Source organism: Lissotriton vulgaris, chromosome 12 (assembly GCF_964263255.1).
Source record: "Lissotriton vulgaris chromosome 12, aLisVul1.2, whole genome shotgun sequence".
Lineage (NCBI taxonomy): Eukaryota > Metazoa > Chordata > Amphibia > Caudata > Salamandridae > Lissotriton > Lissotriton vulgaris.
The window spans coordinates 714905890-714923374 of NC_141700.1; the positions used below are offsets into that span (position 1 = coordinate 714905890).

General features: G+C 44.4%; 1 protein-coding gene across 1 annotated transcript in view; it reads right to left on the bottom strand.

The window, feature by feature from the left end:
• The window catches only part of LOC147678096 (hydroperoxide isomerase ALOXE3-like), a 436539-nt gene that overhangs the window by 147966 nt on the left and 271088 nt on the right, over nucleotides 1-17485 (bottom strand). Inside the window, exon 10 of the mRNA XM_086945960.1 lies at nucleotides 7887-8056. Coding sequence (XP_086802086.1) covers nucleotides 7887-8056 — 170 coding nt within the window. The remainder of the gene's footprint in view (nucleotides 1-7886; nucleotides 8057-17485) is intronic.

The following is a 17485-nucleotide window of genomic DNA, read 5'->3' on the forward strand; positions in this document are numbered from 1 at the left end:
TTCGGATCTTCCCGGGGGTCATGGGGCCAGAAATTAAAATCTCCTAAAATGAGTATAGAGGAGTTGTTGACCACAAGAGTGGCCAGCAAGTCTTGAATGGCTGTAATAAAAAGGGGCATAGTCTGAGGGGGGCGGTATAAAAATAGGCAGGTCAGAGGGACCGCAAGGTTAGTCGAGCGGGCGACCAGGACGTCTACAGATGGGATACTGGGGTAAGGCAAGAGTTGAAGCTGAAATTTGGAGTGGATAATTATGGCCACTCCACCACCAGTTTTCCCACCCGGGCGGTCGGCACCTAGGACATAGTAAGAATCAGGGGGAGTAGCCAGGACATCTGGAGATGAGCCAGAGGAATACCATGTTTCTGTTAAAAATAAGAAGTTGGGTTTGGCAGAAGTCAGAAGGTTATGGAGCTCAAGTTGATGCTTTACCGCTGAGCGGGTATTCAGAAGCATAACGCTGGCCTGGGCAGGGAGAGGAGTGGCAGAGGGCTGCGAGGGATACCCTGCGGAAGGGGAGAATTCCGCAGGGTTAAGGGGGAGATTCCAAGATTACTGATGCGGGTCTGGATGGGGAGACTAATGCACCAGTTACCTTGGTAAGCCCGTAGTTGTGCTGAGGAATAGGAGTATTTTTGGGCATTATGGCTGGCCCTAGGTCCCGGTCAGGGGCGGATGGGTGCAGACGGGCCTGACTTTGGCGCGCCGTTGGCGCGCAGCCGGGACAGGGGCAGCATCTTGTACTGTAAGGAGGCGGGAGGGTCTGTTGACTGGACCGCTAACTCACGACTCCCTCCCTCCAAGATGGTGGCTGAAGTCGCTGTGCCGGGTCTCCTGCAGCAGCCCCAAAATCGGCAGTGCAGGGACCGGAGCGAAGAGGAGGGGGGAAGGAAAGAGGGTGAGTAGCAGCGAGAATAATAAAAAAATGCAATTCAGTGTTTTAAAAGCAAAGACTCCCGGCTTCCGCCTCAGGAGTAAGAAATGTGATTCTGATCAACGCGCATTAGACAGAGGCGCGATTTAAGTATCAGTGGGAGGCGGGAGGGTCTGCCGACTGGACCGCTAACTCACAACTCCCTCCCTCCAAGATGGCGGCTGAAGTCGCTGTGCCTGGTCTCCTGCAGTTGCCCCAAAATCGGCAGTGCAGGGACCGGAGCGAAGAGGAGGGGGAAGGAAAGAGGGTGGTTAGCAGCGAGAATAATTTAAAAAGCAATTCAGGGTTTTAAAAGCAAAGACTCCCGGCTTCTGCTTCAGGAGTAAGAAATGTGATTCTGATCAACGTGCATGAGACAGAGGTGCGATTTAAGTATCAGCGGGAGGCGGGAGGATCTGTCGACTGGACCGCTAACTCACGACTCCCTCCCTCCAAGCTGGCGGCTGAAGTCGCTGTGCCTGGTCTCCTGCAGTAGCCCCAAAATCGGCAGTGCAGGGACCGTAGCGAAGAGGAGGGGGGAAGGAAAGAGGGTGAGTAGCAGCGAGAATAATTAAAAAAAGCAATTCAGGGTTTTAAAAGCAAAGACTCCTGGCTTCCGCCTCAGGAGTAAGAAATGTGATTCTGCTAACTATAACTTGTGCGCCCACAATGCACTGCTGATGATGTCACATATTACATTATTCATGACATGGTCAGTGACATCACTAATGAAATCACTGATGACATCTCAAATGACATCACTGATGACATCACTGATTACATCATCCACATGACAATCTGATACACCTCATCACACAGTAGTATAACCTTTGATCACTCACTATAAAATACAAAGTACCATTTTTGAAATCATTGACACACCAATACAAGTTTCTAAAAATCCACTCACTGATTTCTAGGTCTACACACACATCTAATCACTCACCCAAAGATTCACTCATACATGCTGTCACTGATCAATACAACACTATCAAATGCACGTATACACCACTTCATTTATTCATACAGATAGTAACTGATAATTAGTGTCTTATAAAACCACTATTACAATTATACAGTCATCCATACAGTCACTCACACAATCACTGACTCTTATGTATAGTTATTTATATACAACAATTGTCACATAGACTGCCTTTTATTTTTCTACTTCGTTGGACATGTACTACTGAGAGATATATTTGCTTATCAACACACCAATAAACACACTCACTCACCCAAACAACTGTTTCCACGTGCACTCTTAACCTCATTTACCTAGTGAATCAACTATTCACAAATCTTTGCACAGTCACACACGACCCACCCAACCACACACACATTCACTCTCCCATACGAATACTCAGCCAACTAATAAATAACTAATATAGACTTTCATGTAGCTAGTAACCAACTGATGCAGCAGTTTATACAACAACATAGTGATGAAGACATTCACACAGTTTAGTCACTAACCCATGTAATTAATGAGACACTTTAAATTAGTCACTTAAACAGTCAATCAAACAGCTACTAAATCCTCCATCCAGACACTTAACATCCACTCATTTTTCAATGCAGATTGCAATATATATAATACATATTTAAATATCGAACCAAACCATATCACTGGATGATGTCATTAGTGATGTCATTTGAGATGGCATCAGTGATGTCATCAGTGATGTCACTGACCATGTCATGAATGATGTAATATGTGACATCATCAGCAGTGCATTGCGGGCGCGCAAGTTATAGTTAGCAGAACTCACTATAATGGAGGAATTTCAATTGTTTTGTACGAGTGAAATGTCCAGCTAACTATAACAGCCCTGAAACCTACGTAACTGGATATATATAGCCATGTATATGTTGTGTGAGTTAACTTATATTGGCATCACCAAACTACCAGTCAAAAGGAGAATTTTGGAGCATTTACGGGCAATCAAAAATAGCAATTCTAACGACCCAGTGGCTAGACACTTCCATCAGAAACACAATGAGAACAATGACTCACTCAGATAGTATGGCATTGACAGAGTCACAAAACACATCAGAGGTGTTGATCCTGAAAACAACTTTCCTCCTTGTACACTTACAAACCTATCATCCCACTCCTCAAACAAAACTAAAATAAATAAGTATAGCATAAATCAGTATTCCATAATTCACATCATTATTATTAATCATGTCATTAATTACAAATTATTAATTGATTAATAATTAACTATTACTTAATTATTCCCACCGGAACCCCCTACAAACCCAGAAACCCGCTACAACATTATTAATTACTATTAACAAATAAATAAAAACATTTTGAATCATTTAAAATTGCAAAATGTAATTCAGAAGTTATTAACAATTATTCAAATATTAGTAACACATACAATTAATATATGAACCAAAACTCATCAAAGTAATATCTTTTTTACAACTATATTCCTGAAAATATATTAAAATTGATACATAAAACGATATTGCTTTCCTTAAGAAACAAAATTCTTGAAAATTATATTTGTGCATCGCAACATTTTATTTCTCATATTTCTGTACCCCGATATTTACAACTCAATATTTTGTCCTACCACCTGGGGGACGACCACACTATAGTTGACAGTTCTAAAAGTGACGCATGAGGGACTATGTTTAGATCTAGAATGTAGTATAAATCATCACTTTCTGTTCCATTCAATTAGTTATACAAGGCACTCACTTTCTTTATAATAACATATTTTCCATATTTTTGTGGCTGTTGATGAGTGTAACTCACCAGCCGTGCACTGACAGTATTGATGGGCAGGCCCGGACTGGCCGTTGCGGGCACCAGGCAATCCCCCGGTGCGCCGCAAGGGTGGGGGCCGGTTTTGGGCCCCTTGGGGCTGTTTTTTTGTTACAGGGGCGCAAAACCGGCCCTGTAATAAAATCAGCCAAGACGCGGCCCTGACAAAGAGCTCGATCACCCCGATCCCCCCCTCTCCAGGGGGAGTGGGGGCCAGCCCAGCACTTTGCCAGGGCCGGTTTTCGTTCCCTGTCCGGCCCTGTTGATGGGACAGGTGAGTGCTTACTGTTCTCTTCTGATATAATGGCTAGACAAGCCTTTTTGTCGTTTGCTGGGAAAGATGAATGTACACTAACCAATCCTAGTAAAAGATCTGCCAAAGACCCCCAAAACTTTGCCTTTCACTTTTTCTACGTAGGATATGGATGGTAAATACATGTTCGCTCTCGATGAATGAAGTATTATGCACTGGAGCGACTGAAGATCATTTTTGTTTTGAATGCATGTATGCAGATGACTCACAAAATGGAGAATAGACGTGAGCCTGCTCAGATTTTTTGTTGGGTGCAGGTCTGGTTATTGCATAGCTGACTTCTGGATTTTTCCACGCCCCTGTAGCTCCAGGATGGAGTGGCTTTCCTTTCTAGTGTAAATGCTATCTTCCTTCTTCTACTTGCTCAGACAAGGTACTGCAGATAGAATTATGTAGATTCTGGCTGAGCTCACCTCTCCCACTTCTGTGCTCGGGTTTAATCACCAGCCAGAGAACACCCAACTCCATACACTCTCCTTGCTAGAATGCTGGTAGAATTGGTAGAATGTGATGGCAGTCTTGGTCTTTGTGGACCCCCATCCACTCTAGCTTTTTGAGCCCCCTGCTTTAGCAGCTTGAGCACAGTTACATGTCAGTGTGCCATAAAAATCTAAAAATGCTGTTTATGGCCCATTTGACTTTGGCTGAACCATTTGTCCAGCCCCCCACACGTATTATCATTATTAGACCCAGGGAGGTGGAGGTCCTCGGGGCTTGGGGGGCACGTGAGGCTCCCCACCCCATAAATAGAAATGCTCTGGGGAGGTGGAGGTTCCCGGGGCAGTGTGGGGGCCACATGCCCCCCACACATTATGAACAAAGCCCCATGGAGGTGGTGGTCCATGTGGCTGTGGGGGCCCCTGCGGGACCACTCTACATATATTTTGATTGCCCCAGGACCTGCGGGGTAGCCTGCACTTAGATTTTATTTACATTCTTACCGGATTTGCACACCCAGCGCGACTTTGGCTGAAAATAAAAAAACAATAAATGCTTTTTTTGGGCCTGGCATCCCTGTGGGACCCCCTGAGCAGGCCTAGGGGGTCAGGGTATTTCTACCCTGCCCCCTGTCATTGTTTTTTATCTTTTTTTTACTGTTTTCCTGTGACTCAGTTTTACCGAGTCACAAGGTGGCTGCCAATACTTCCTGGTTTGGAGTGTTTCAAAATGAAGGGAGGGGGCCACGCCCTTGATGGCCATGGGACCGCCACCCCCAGGCTGGCTTTTGCAATGTCCCGCCGTATCAAAGGTTATATTAGGATGTTAGGAGGTGCATCAGATTATCACATGGATGATGTCATCAGAGATGTCAATTGAGATGTCATCAGTGTTGTCATTAGTGATGCCACTGACCATGTCATGAGTGATGTAATATGTGACGTCATAAGCAGTGCATTGAGGGGGCGCAACTTATAGTTAGCTCTTCTAACTATAACAGCTGAATTTCTCTGGTTTTGTACGAGTGAAATGTCCAACTAACTAGAACGTCCCTGAAACCTGTTTTTTCTGTGAATTTCTAAGGTTTTTTAAATGCTAATTTCTAACTATTACGTGCCTGAAACCTATGGTTTTTCACTCTTCCCTCCTCAATGGCGAGGTGCACACCTGAACCCCATTGCCTTACAGAGTACTCAGGTAATTTGATGTTGGAAAACTACCAGTCCCATCATGCAGTGTGTTATTAGCAGAAATGAGTGTCTCTTACAGCTGTATTGCTCAAGTGAGAGTTTGATTTTGTACGTGGTTCAGGAAGAAACCATGGCACGACGCAGGTAAATAAATAGTCTTTTCGCCCCTACTTCCAGTCACACTTTCTCACTGGGGCCATACCTGGAGACGCTGGTACAGTGACTACGCCTCTCCATGTAGTCATGGACAGTCAAATAACAGCAGTACCTCTGCTCCCAGGGGTCGAGTGGCTGTTCACGGTAATCCGATACCTCTGAAATGTTCAATTCACTTGTTGCCAAAGAATGCCACAAACTCGTTTTTGAAGGGTCCCCTGTGAGTGTCACTGACTACATGCTACATAAAAAAACACCATCTCCTCCCTTCAGAGTAGATCAAGGGACACAGCGGGGCTTCAAAGATCATTTATTAAAGATTTTCATCATGACGCGTTTCGATGGTTAGCCTTACTCAAATGCCGCAGTTGCATGAGGTTTCTTTTTTAATGTATTTTATATTGCTGCTCCCTCCTCAATGGCGAGGTGCACACCTGAACCAAATAGCCTTATGGAGTACTCGGGTAGTTCGATGTTGGAAAACGACCAGTCCCATCATGCAGCGTGTTGTTAGCACAAATGAGTGGCTCTTACGGCTTTATTGCTCAAGTGAGAGTTTGATTTTGTATATGGTTCAGGTAGAAACCATAACACAATGCAGGGAAATAAATAGTCTTTTCACCCCTACTTCCAGCCACACTTTCTCCCTGGGGGCATACCTGGAGTCGCTGGTACAGTGACTACGCTTCTCCCTGTAGATTACTTTAAAAACCAAAGGCGTTATGTTTAGGCTCAGGTTTCACTTGTACAAAACCAATGAAATTCAGCCATTATAGTTAGGGAGCTCCCTGCAATGCACTGCTTATGACCCCACATAGTTCATCAGTCATAACATGGCCCCAGGGCCATGTAGAGCTCCGTGAGGGGGACCCGCTCCTTTCTTCAGTAAGCCCTGGGGAGTCTGTGGTGCTTGGGGCTCCGCAACAGAACCCCTAAATTATTGTCTTTGTGTCCTGGAAAATTGACAGTCCCTGGTACTGTGGGTACGGGCCGGGTGGGCCTCCCGGTATTTCTAATGTTAAGAGCCCCGGGCAGGTGGTAGTCCCTGGGTTGGGGGAGAGACTTCTTTAACATACAGTGTGCCCCGGGGAGGTGGTGGTCCTGGGGGCTGTCGGGAGGCCATGTGGGCCCCCCACATTTCAGTATGTCTAGTACAGAGAGGTGGCGGTACCCAGGGCAGCGGGGGAGGGCCTATGGCCTCCTTGGCATTTCTTTTACATACAGTGTGCACCAAGGAGGTGGCAGTCCAAGGGGGAGTGGAGCCTCCCCTCTTTACTCTGTTATAGATAACCCCAGGGAGGTGGCAGTCACAGGGGATATGGGGGGCTAATGCAGGCCCTAGCATCATAATTTAAACTAGCGCCCACAACCTGGCCCACCCAGGATCCTATAGTAAATGAAGCGCAGGAGCCTGTACTTTGTTTTCTTCCAGATTTAGCAGCAGATTTGCAAATCCACCCAGTCCATGACAATATTTAAAACAAATGTTTTTTATCCCTGGTGGGGTCTATAGATGGGGGACTGGGGTATTTCTTTGCTGCCCCCTTTTCTTTATTTTTTACTTTTTTGAAGCTAAGACCCAAGATGGCTGCCAACACTTCCTGGTCGAAGTATTGGCAGCCAAACAAATTTTACTAGGATCTTTTGTGGACTGTAATTTCTTGTAATTTACTGAATGGATTTACATCAAATCACAAAAAGCACACTTTCAGGACCAACATCTAGCTTTCTGCCAATTTGGTGTAATTCGGTTCAGCAGTATGGGCTGTAGTCGTGCTCAAAAGGTAAAAACTCCCCATAGAAAGACATGGTAAAAACCCATTTTGGGACCCCTTTTTTTCTTAGCCCTGCTGGATGGTTCATCCCAAAACTTTCAATACAGCAGCTGAACCAATAAGGGGATGTTTTGTGAATACTTGTGGAGATTCATCAAGCAGCGTCAATGTATTGGCAAAAATAAAATGCTTTTCCTATGGAAACTTTGGTCCTAACTATATCTACCTACTGGCTATCGCCTTATGTATATATGTATGTATATCTCAACACTAGAAGCAAGAAACAGCCCGACATTAGGGATAAAGAAATCATAACTTACCGCTCTGTGACTGACCAGATCTTCAACCCATCATCTCTGTAATAGAAGTTGGGCAAGGAGTCGACCCCTCTGGATTTGAGATTATCAGCAATGCACATGGAAGTGTAGGTGACGGACTCCATGTCTCTGGACAGCAGCTCAAGAATACCTTCTCTCCCAATTATTGAACTCTGTGAATGAAAATTGCAGTTTCTGGTGAATTCTCTTTTCTATTCCACTCTTGGCACCTCTAATTTATAGACTAGAGTCACCAATTCATATATTTTGGTTATTGCTTTCTACCTCGTATCTAAGGTGGGTGTCAATATCTTACTGATGAAGATGTGGGCATATTTCAGTGTATCATAGAGGTACTACTGAAGAAATTAACCAATCAGCAACAAGATGGCCGACAGTAAAAGAGCTCCCTCTATAAGCTCCAAGTGACAGAGATGCCTTTTGGCATAAATCCTTGTAAATGCCCTGCCACTGAGCCCTACCTACTTCGCTCGAAATGAGAGAGAAATAGAAGAGTATGACCGGAAAAATGACCAGGCATTGTGTTTGGCGTTAATTACTGCTAATGCCCAGACATCGAGCCCCCCTCTCTAGAAACAGGAGAGGAACAGAAGACCCCACTGGAAAACTCAGGATCCCATGTGCAGTGTCTACATTTGGAGCACTGAGTGATTCCTGGCTGTTAGATGGCAGAGAAAACCACAAAGACATGCGACAGTGGCTTGGCCCACTGATGCTGCCCCAGCAGCTCCTCCATCACTGAGCTGCATCTTGGACAAGGAATAAACCCCCTGACACCACCTCGCATCTATAGGGTCCCTCCAACATCCGGGAGACGGCTGGATCTAGAGGGAAAGAGACAACATCATCCCCCAAGGTGAGCCCGTTACCCTCTCCTTTGCCATTGGCTCCCACGGCCCTGAATTGAGTGGTCTCTCCTTAGTCTCACATCTATGGCATCCTGACACTCAGGACACGGTCAGGAGCCCCTGCTTTCCCACACGGGAACACTATAGGCTAGCTACTGCCTAGGTAGGAGGAGGTTTTGGCCATTGTCCTAACAGTGAGCCTGCACTTCTGACGAGTGCGCCCCTGCTCATTAGCCCTTAACACTCAGTACATGCCATAATTTGGGAGCGCTCAGCGCGGAGCATGTGAGAAGTGGTCTTCTGTTCCCAAGATCCCCTCTACACTCTCATGCTTAAAAACTTGGGTCTTTTCTAAGCATCCAGTTTTACTATGCATTTTTCACATCCTACTTGCGTACAACTAGTTGAGACATCCCTGCTTTCTGAATCCTTACCTGTGAGCAGGCCTAGTGTGTCCCCAGACCACACCCATTTTGAGTTGTACTGCTCCTACCATGCCACTTGCTCTCATTTTCCACAGGTAATCATCCTCCCTCTAACACACCACAAACATTCCCTAAAACTAAAATAGGACTTCGACCCCCAGATTAGCCCTGATCTCTTCACGCAGAGAAACAAAAAGAAGACTGTGATCTATCCTCAGCCTTGGAGCTCCACCTAGTGGCTAAATTGTTGCTGGTCACCTCCTTTATATAAACCTTGTACTGATGAACGTCTGTAGATAGAGTCTTCAGGACATTCGAATAGCATTGCTTGCATCGACTACCTGTGCCTCAGTCACTTGCGTGTAGCCTGGGTTGATCTCCACGTGGAAAATTTGGACCCTTAATGAGGAGTTCCTGGTTTGACTCAAATTTGGACTATTTTACCTCCTAACCACTCCTGGTCGTGCCTTTTCAGCAGGGTCTCAGGGTACTGTGGGCACTGTTTTCCTTACCTGTAGCCTAGTGTGAGTCCCTTTAGGACAATTGCCTCCCCTCATTAAATCAAGCCAAACACCCACACCGGACACTCCATCTGCAAAACACTATACACATTCAAGGTCTCTTCCGCATGTAACCAGACACTCCCTCTGCAGTACTCTACACACATTTTCAGTCCCGTGTACAACAGCAACCACCTTCCCTCCATCCATATTCACTCACCCACACAACACCATCGTGATTGCATCCCCTGACTCAACCTAGGACTTTGATCCCAGTTCAGACAAACCACCTGCTCCAGAGAAAAAAAGTGGTTTGCTTTAGCCATTGACTGGAGCTCCACCCATGAGCCACTCCTCCTTTGGCAATAGACCACACCCCTTGACATATACATGACCACACCGCCATGAAAGACATGGTCTCAATTCCCACCGCATAAAATTGCCGCCTAATCTCCCCAAACATGCAGCAAAAACCTGAAAACAAAAACTCTTCAAAAACACACCCAGAGACACTAATAACAGACATCTACCACAGTGCATCACATGGAGACCTTATAACAGACCTCCTTTTTTTTCACTAAAACATGCCAGATGGAGAGTCAAGTTCCTAATGCACCTTCACGTAACAAACACCATACACATTCCATATGGATCCAAACTTACCAAATACCCATTCCAAAAGTTTGGTGGTGAACTGTCCATATCCATCTACAGACATGGAAACATTCTAATTCAAGCCACTGGACACAATCTAGCCATCTTAAACCACCACTTAAACATCCTCCATTCATCTGTGTCCTCTGCTCTTAAGCCCACCTTACCTCCCACCATCTCGAAATACACCCTCAGCCCCTCTCCTCACTTGACCACACCCACCAACCCTCATCCCCCCACTCCAGCTCATGTACCACCAAACTCATTTTCCCTCCTTCCTGTTCCCCTTGATTCTCTGATCACATTACTTGAACCTTTTCCCCACGTCAAGACCCTTCTCCCCTACACTAACTGCCCAAATACTACACCAGAATCCAGAAAAGACGCTAATCACATTAGACCAGTCCTAACTGACACACCTATTATGTTTTGCAATAAACACAAGTCTGCCCTACTCTCTCCCCTGGACCCTACACCATCCCAACTAATCACCACAATCAGGTTTCTAGAACTGAAAATCAACACCATACTGGACGAAATCACCTCACTATGCAAGCACTTAAAGACCTACCCCAACTCTTTTTGTAAGCACTTAATCACGCCAAGCAACTTGTCTGCCATGCACTCTGACACTTCATGCTCTACCACCTGTGCAACCAACATCTCATGCTCCTCCACCTAGGCAACTATCCCTTTCAACTAATACCATCTTAAACCCAGATGCACCATGTCTGGTTTGTTGCACATTGAAGCGGAAATGCTGAGCCACTCATACAGAAATATCCACAGTTAATGCTCCTACTCCAAGATCCCGGACATCCTCGGCATTAGCAGGATCACTCCATCCAACCCACACATGGTGAGCCGAATTCCTAAACCAATTGCATGCTTCTAAAATGTCGGACAGCAGCGAAGCATGTCACTGAAATAGCTGAAACCGTCCTTCTCCATAAATTCAACATCTGCTTCCTGACTAAACCTGGCTAAACAACCACTCATCAGCTATTATGGACTCCTCACCCCACTGAACTTCACAAACATTTGTCGTGTGCATAAGGACAGTACAGATGGTGGTATAGCTATTATACACAGCATTGACTCTGACTAAAACCTTTCCACACAATCAAATAGTCAACGTTTGAAAATCTAAGAGTTGATCTCCCACTAAAGACCCAAAGCTCATCAAGCTCCATATCACCTATCTCCCCTCAGATGAAAAGCTACTATTTTTTGGAAAGTTAACAGACATTATAACACTAAACTCCATGAAGGATTCCGCAGACATTATACTAGAATACCTGAACTTGCACTTGAATGGTGCCAACAACATAACAGCACAAGCCCTATCCACCCTTCTTGACTTGAACGGTCTCACTCAACATTAAAAAAGAACACAATAAAGACTCGGAACTTCACTCAATCGTCACCAACCATAACGGCATTGCCCTCCACTCCATTATTCCTGTCGACTTTTTAAACAACCACCTAAGTCTTTTCAATCTTACACTTAACAGGCCCAAGCTTCCTAACCAAACCCATCCTTTGAAGCACTGGATGAGGAAGATACAACAAATCCAGCTATCAGTGCTAGAATCTCTAATCTGGTCCTATATTCTTCCCTGTCCTGAGCTTACCATCGCCGAAGATCTCACCATCCACTATAACACCAAAATGACAGTACTCCTTGACACCACCCTCCTTTATAACAAAAAAAAACAAGATGTATCCATTCTAGATCCTAGGTAACCACAGACCATAAAAAGGAGAGATGACAATTCAGATTGACTGAAAGAAGTTGGAGAAAACAACCCTGGCTAGCTCATCTCTCTTTCCACGAGCAGAACACACTAAATACAAAATTCACATCTACAGAGAAAAAACATACTTTTACCAAACCCAAATGGATCAATTCCAGAAACAGACCCTAAGACCTCTCCGAAATCATCCAACATCAAACCTCCGCTATCCCACAACACCTTATTGATTCCTCACCAAGTGCTGGCAAGAGTTCGCTAACTCTTAGAAAAAATAACAAACACTGAATTCCTGCTGGACCCTCCAACCCCCTCTCCACCCGCAAGAGATGACACCTTTTCCAAAGAAGGCCCCCCTTTGCCTCAACAGCAATGGAAAGTTGTCTTCCAAAATCTGCCCCCTGAGAGAACCAGAACACCATCCCCAATCACCAACATTTTAAAAGAATGCAACATGTTTCAGGTTTGAAAGAATCTCTGAAAAGAAAGTGCTCAAAATATTAGTATTCTTGAAGCCACTCCCACCGTTCTGACCTTGTCCCCCCCCTCTCATCAAAAATCTCAGACATATCATCTCACCAACTTGTACTAAAATCATCAACTCTCCCTATCCAGGGTCTCCATGCTGGCATCTATTAAACTCAACCAAATCACCCACCCGCCTGGGGTCTGTCAGATGTCAACCTCAATGACCTCAACATCTACAGACCTATAACAAACCTCCCTCTTTTTCCCAAAAGCATGGAAAGATGTGTGCTTTCCCAGTTAAACAACTGCATCGAAAAATTCAACTTACATGATACCTTCCAATCTGAATTCAGGAAAAGTTGCAGTACATATACTGCAATCCTCAACATCACTGATGATCAACATCCCTCGACAATGGCGACAACTGCCTCCTAATCTTCCTTGACCTCTCCTCTGCCTTTGATACCCACAACATTCTTCTAAACAGCCTCTTACAACGTGCTGGAATGAGGGGTATATTCCTGCAATATTTTGCATCATATCTGAGCAAAATATCCCAGCTAATCAAAATAAAAAACTCCATATCACCAGCAGCACTAGTCAATCAAGAAGTTCCCCAAGGCTCAATCCTATCCTCTGCCCTGATCATCCGCTAGATGGTACCTCTTGCAATGATCCTAAAACAAGCCAAAATGGCCTGCTATCTCTGAGCTCATGACACCCTAATCTACATCAAAATTGCGTTATCTAATGATCTCCAACACTTAACCAACACTTTAATCCAGATACAAACTTGTCTGACCAACAACTACTTAAAGCCAGACCCTAACAGACCTGAACTTCTCCTTATACAGCCATAAAACAGCCCTTACCCTATCCATAATTGTCTCAACAACCTACCTGCGCTAAACAGCAAACTATCCATCTCCAACTGTGTTAAATCTCATGGGATCACTCTCAACAAAAACCTGAACATATAAGACCACATCAACGCTTAAGCAAAAAGCAGATCCTACACTCTAAAACACCTTAAAAAATGAATCCATTCATCCCACTCAAAGAGTTGAAGACCATAACACAATTCTTGTTCCTCTCCAAACTAGACTACATCAGTTTAATGATCACCGGCACCACAAAAATCCACATATTACCAATGAAGTTCACACTCCACGCAGCGGCCAGACTTCTCTCTGGAGGAAAACAATATAACCACATTACTCCCATACTTAAGTTGTCTACCAATTGAAGTGAGAAGTACATTCAAAACAGGGTGCATAACCCACACAGTCCTCTACTCTATAAACCCAACCTTCCTCACCAACAAACTCTCAAAAGTGGGCCTAAACAGACCCCTTTAATGCTCTAACACTCTTCTCTATTGATTCCACCCAAATTCAAGTCTAATAAATCTCACACCCACTCCTTCTTTGGGAACATCCTTCCTAAAGATCTTTGTGACAACCAATCTTTCCTACACTTCAGGAATAACCTAAAACTATCTCTTCTTAACAAATAACTAAACCCTCCCTCCTAAATCATTTCTACCCAACATGCATCACATCCCAACCTCGGAACAAACTGTTTCATCCCAACCTGCGATTCCACAGTCCATGCCTCAATCGCCTGTAACTACCTCAGAACTTCTTTGACAATTCTCTCCTGTGTTTCCACTGTATATTCCGTCCTTGTTTTATATTGTGTATTACTGTATGCCTCCTACTTGTATTAAATCTCCTATATGCATCCTTCTATTTTATATCTCCTCAGTTTGCTGTATATGCAGCCCTTGTAAAGTCCTCTGATTCGAGCCAAGATCAAACAACATAAAACCCGAAATTAATAAATACAGTAATAATGCCTTTCAGAGGACAGTAAAAATCCAGCTAAAATAAGCTCAGATTTGGGTTACAAGTGATGCACCTAATTTGATTTTTTGAGAATGACTTTAGTTCTGTTAAATATGTTGTTTGAGATGCACAAAGATTAACGGTGTGCCACTTATCCAAGTGCTATACTAACTGAGATGTATATTGGTGTCTAAAGTGCTTAGTTGTTTTTGTATGCTGTCTGCTAAATGTAAATGTATTTGAGCTTATATAGCGCACAGCTACCCACAAAGGGTTTCCCAGCGCTTGCTTAGGGAACCCGTCCTGGTATTCCCCTGTGAGATAACCCCGGCAGGGTATCCACAAGGTGAAAGCCAGGCATCCCGCCACGAGGGGCCGTTGTGGAGATTAAGCAAGCTATTGCCCAGAGTCGCAGAGTGTGAACCCGTGAGTTGAGAAGGCACCGGAGCGAGAATTATCGAGTCCGTGGAATTTTTGAGCCCAAGACCCGCCGAGGCGGGGAATTGAACCCTGGTCCAGGGCCGATCTCAGCTTCCGGGTCTGCCGCCTCTAACCCCTGAGCCACACTTCTCCTCTAATAGTTGGTGCAGTATGTAGCTATGCCAAGTCTCTTCTATACTGCACTGGTTGTATGATAAATGTTGCATCTCTAGTTTAGAGTTTAAAAAGTATTAATATAATATATGGGATTCTGCAAGTCTGTATCAAACCTGTCTGTACTTACTTTATAACAGGCGACCTATGACACACCCAGTTGCCAATTATAAAGAAATGTCAGAACTTTACTGTAATAACTTTGCCTGGTGCCAGTGCTCGGTGCTGAGGCTGGTCAAGGAAGGGAGCATAATTAAAGCAGCTGTTTAAAGACAAAGGAAACATTAATTTCCCCTCTTATGCTCTATGTTTAGGTCGAGCACTGTCTGCAAGACCTGCTGTAATCAATAGTACAACTTTTTTCCCGCCTGCTACTTACCATTTGTTCACTCCACTGTCACTCTTCTCTGATGTCTCCTAACTCGTTGGCTTTGGAGATACATCACTTCCGCTCAAGGCTGAGTTGCACCGTAAAGTATAGCTTCCTTATGCTTTGGTTCTTCAGATGCTGTGTGGGAGAAGTCTTTTTTTTTTTGCATTCCGCCAATGCTCGTCTCTTCTTGTTCTTCATGTACATGAATTGTGTCCTCCTCCTCTGAACGTGTCTTTCCCTTCGAGTGTGCAGTTGTTTCCACTAGAGAATTTGTGTGCCTTACAACCTGATGCCAAGATGTTTGTCTTTCCTCTTGAAAGTTGGCTTGTTTTCTCTTTTTAAGTAAAAAATAAAATTCTCTTGGAGAGGAAAATAAGAAAATATATTTGTTCACGAATGATGCCATAGAGAGGGCAGGCCAGGAGAGGCGACTACGCACCAGCAGTGGCTGCAGCAGCTGCAATCGCCCATTGCGGCTTGTTTGGGCCGTTTTGGGTGATTGTGTATGATTGTGGTTTATCACGTGTGGGTGAGACCAACACTGGAAGAAGATTTGACGCGAACAAATATATTTTCTTATTTTCCTCTCCAAGAGAATTTCATTTTTTACTTGCCTGTGGTACCCCCTTTCTTGGGTAGCGGGGTCGCTCCCTTCTTTTTAAAATAATTGTTTTCTCTTTGACTAGTGCTACCAGGAGGCGGATCTGAGCCCTAGCTAGCAATAGGCGATGGGAGCTGCTGCAGCCACTGCTGCTTAGGCGCCTCTCCCGGCCTGCCCTCTCTATGGCATCATTCGAATCCGGGCCCCTGCAAACCATCTATTCCATGGAAGAGTATCTTGGCCATGGGCATTTCAATTGAAAGCAAACAAACCATACATGTTCACAAGTATATTGTAACTTCTTTCCATCGGCGCCATGTTTGTTTTCAACAGAGTAGCCTGTGTGCTGAAAAGCCTGAAAAGCTTTTCTTTCACTCCAAGATCCTGCTGGCAATAGCTGACGCTCCTGTTTGCCGCGGTGGCATTACGGTCTCCCTGAGCTTTTGTAAAGGCAACTGTAAATAGATAGAAGTGATTCAGCTCAACTCTTACATTCTTGTACCCTGGACTCCATGTGTAATTCAAGTCAAGTCAAGTCAAAGAGGCTTTATTTCGACATACAAATATCTTAAAAAGCATACAGCATAAAAACATTGTTAAAAAGACCATCCCGCGTATATAAAAAGTTAAAAGTTAAAAAGAAACCCACAGTATACGTAAATAGCACGATCCTGACTGCGGTTCAGAGGGATAATAAATTATCTAAGACGGTCTGTATGACATGTGTAATTGTATTTCTTCCTCTGGTGCTGTGATTTCAGATTCAAACTGCAGATTTAATAAGTATCCACAGTTGTTTTTACAGGAGCAACAAAGGCGTACAAGATGAAAGGATTGACTTAATATTGTGACGAGACTAGACCATTGTCGAACATAGCATAAAGCCCTCTGGACAGCATCACAAAAACACTGTTACAATTGTGATTTAAGACAAAAAAGCATTTCTGGGTCAAAAGTGGAAGGAGAATGCGGGGAGAATCCTTTTAACTAACGGGGTCCCTCACCCACTCGTAGGTGGCATACTTCATCATTGGGTAACCTAATCACACTGCAAACCTAGTTGTAGGGTGGGCTACAACCTCCTCAATAAGAGGGAGGAGCTCAGGGATGTTTTCAGATGTAGTCAAGATGTATTGTAAAACCTTCAGAAGAGCCGGGCATGGAGGGAGTGCAAAAAGGAAGAAAAAGTGAGGTTACAACTAACTCCCTTTTATGTCTGGACTAGCTTTAATGGGACATCTGGAGGTCGGGATTAAAAACGTTTTTGGCTATGGCAGGAACATTCAATCTGTCATAGGCTTGTTTTGAGTGGAAATGTGGCTACACAACATGTCCGGATTGTCCAATTGTAAGGCTTACCCGCATAGACGGTGAGTTAGTGGTACCTTACACTCGGCGCATGTACTCGAGGTGGCGTCCAAATCCTATAATAGGGTGAAGTGGGGACAAAAGAGGTTGACTGTGGCATACAGTCATACATGTACAAAGATATACAGTTGTCTATTTGTTGAATGTAT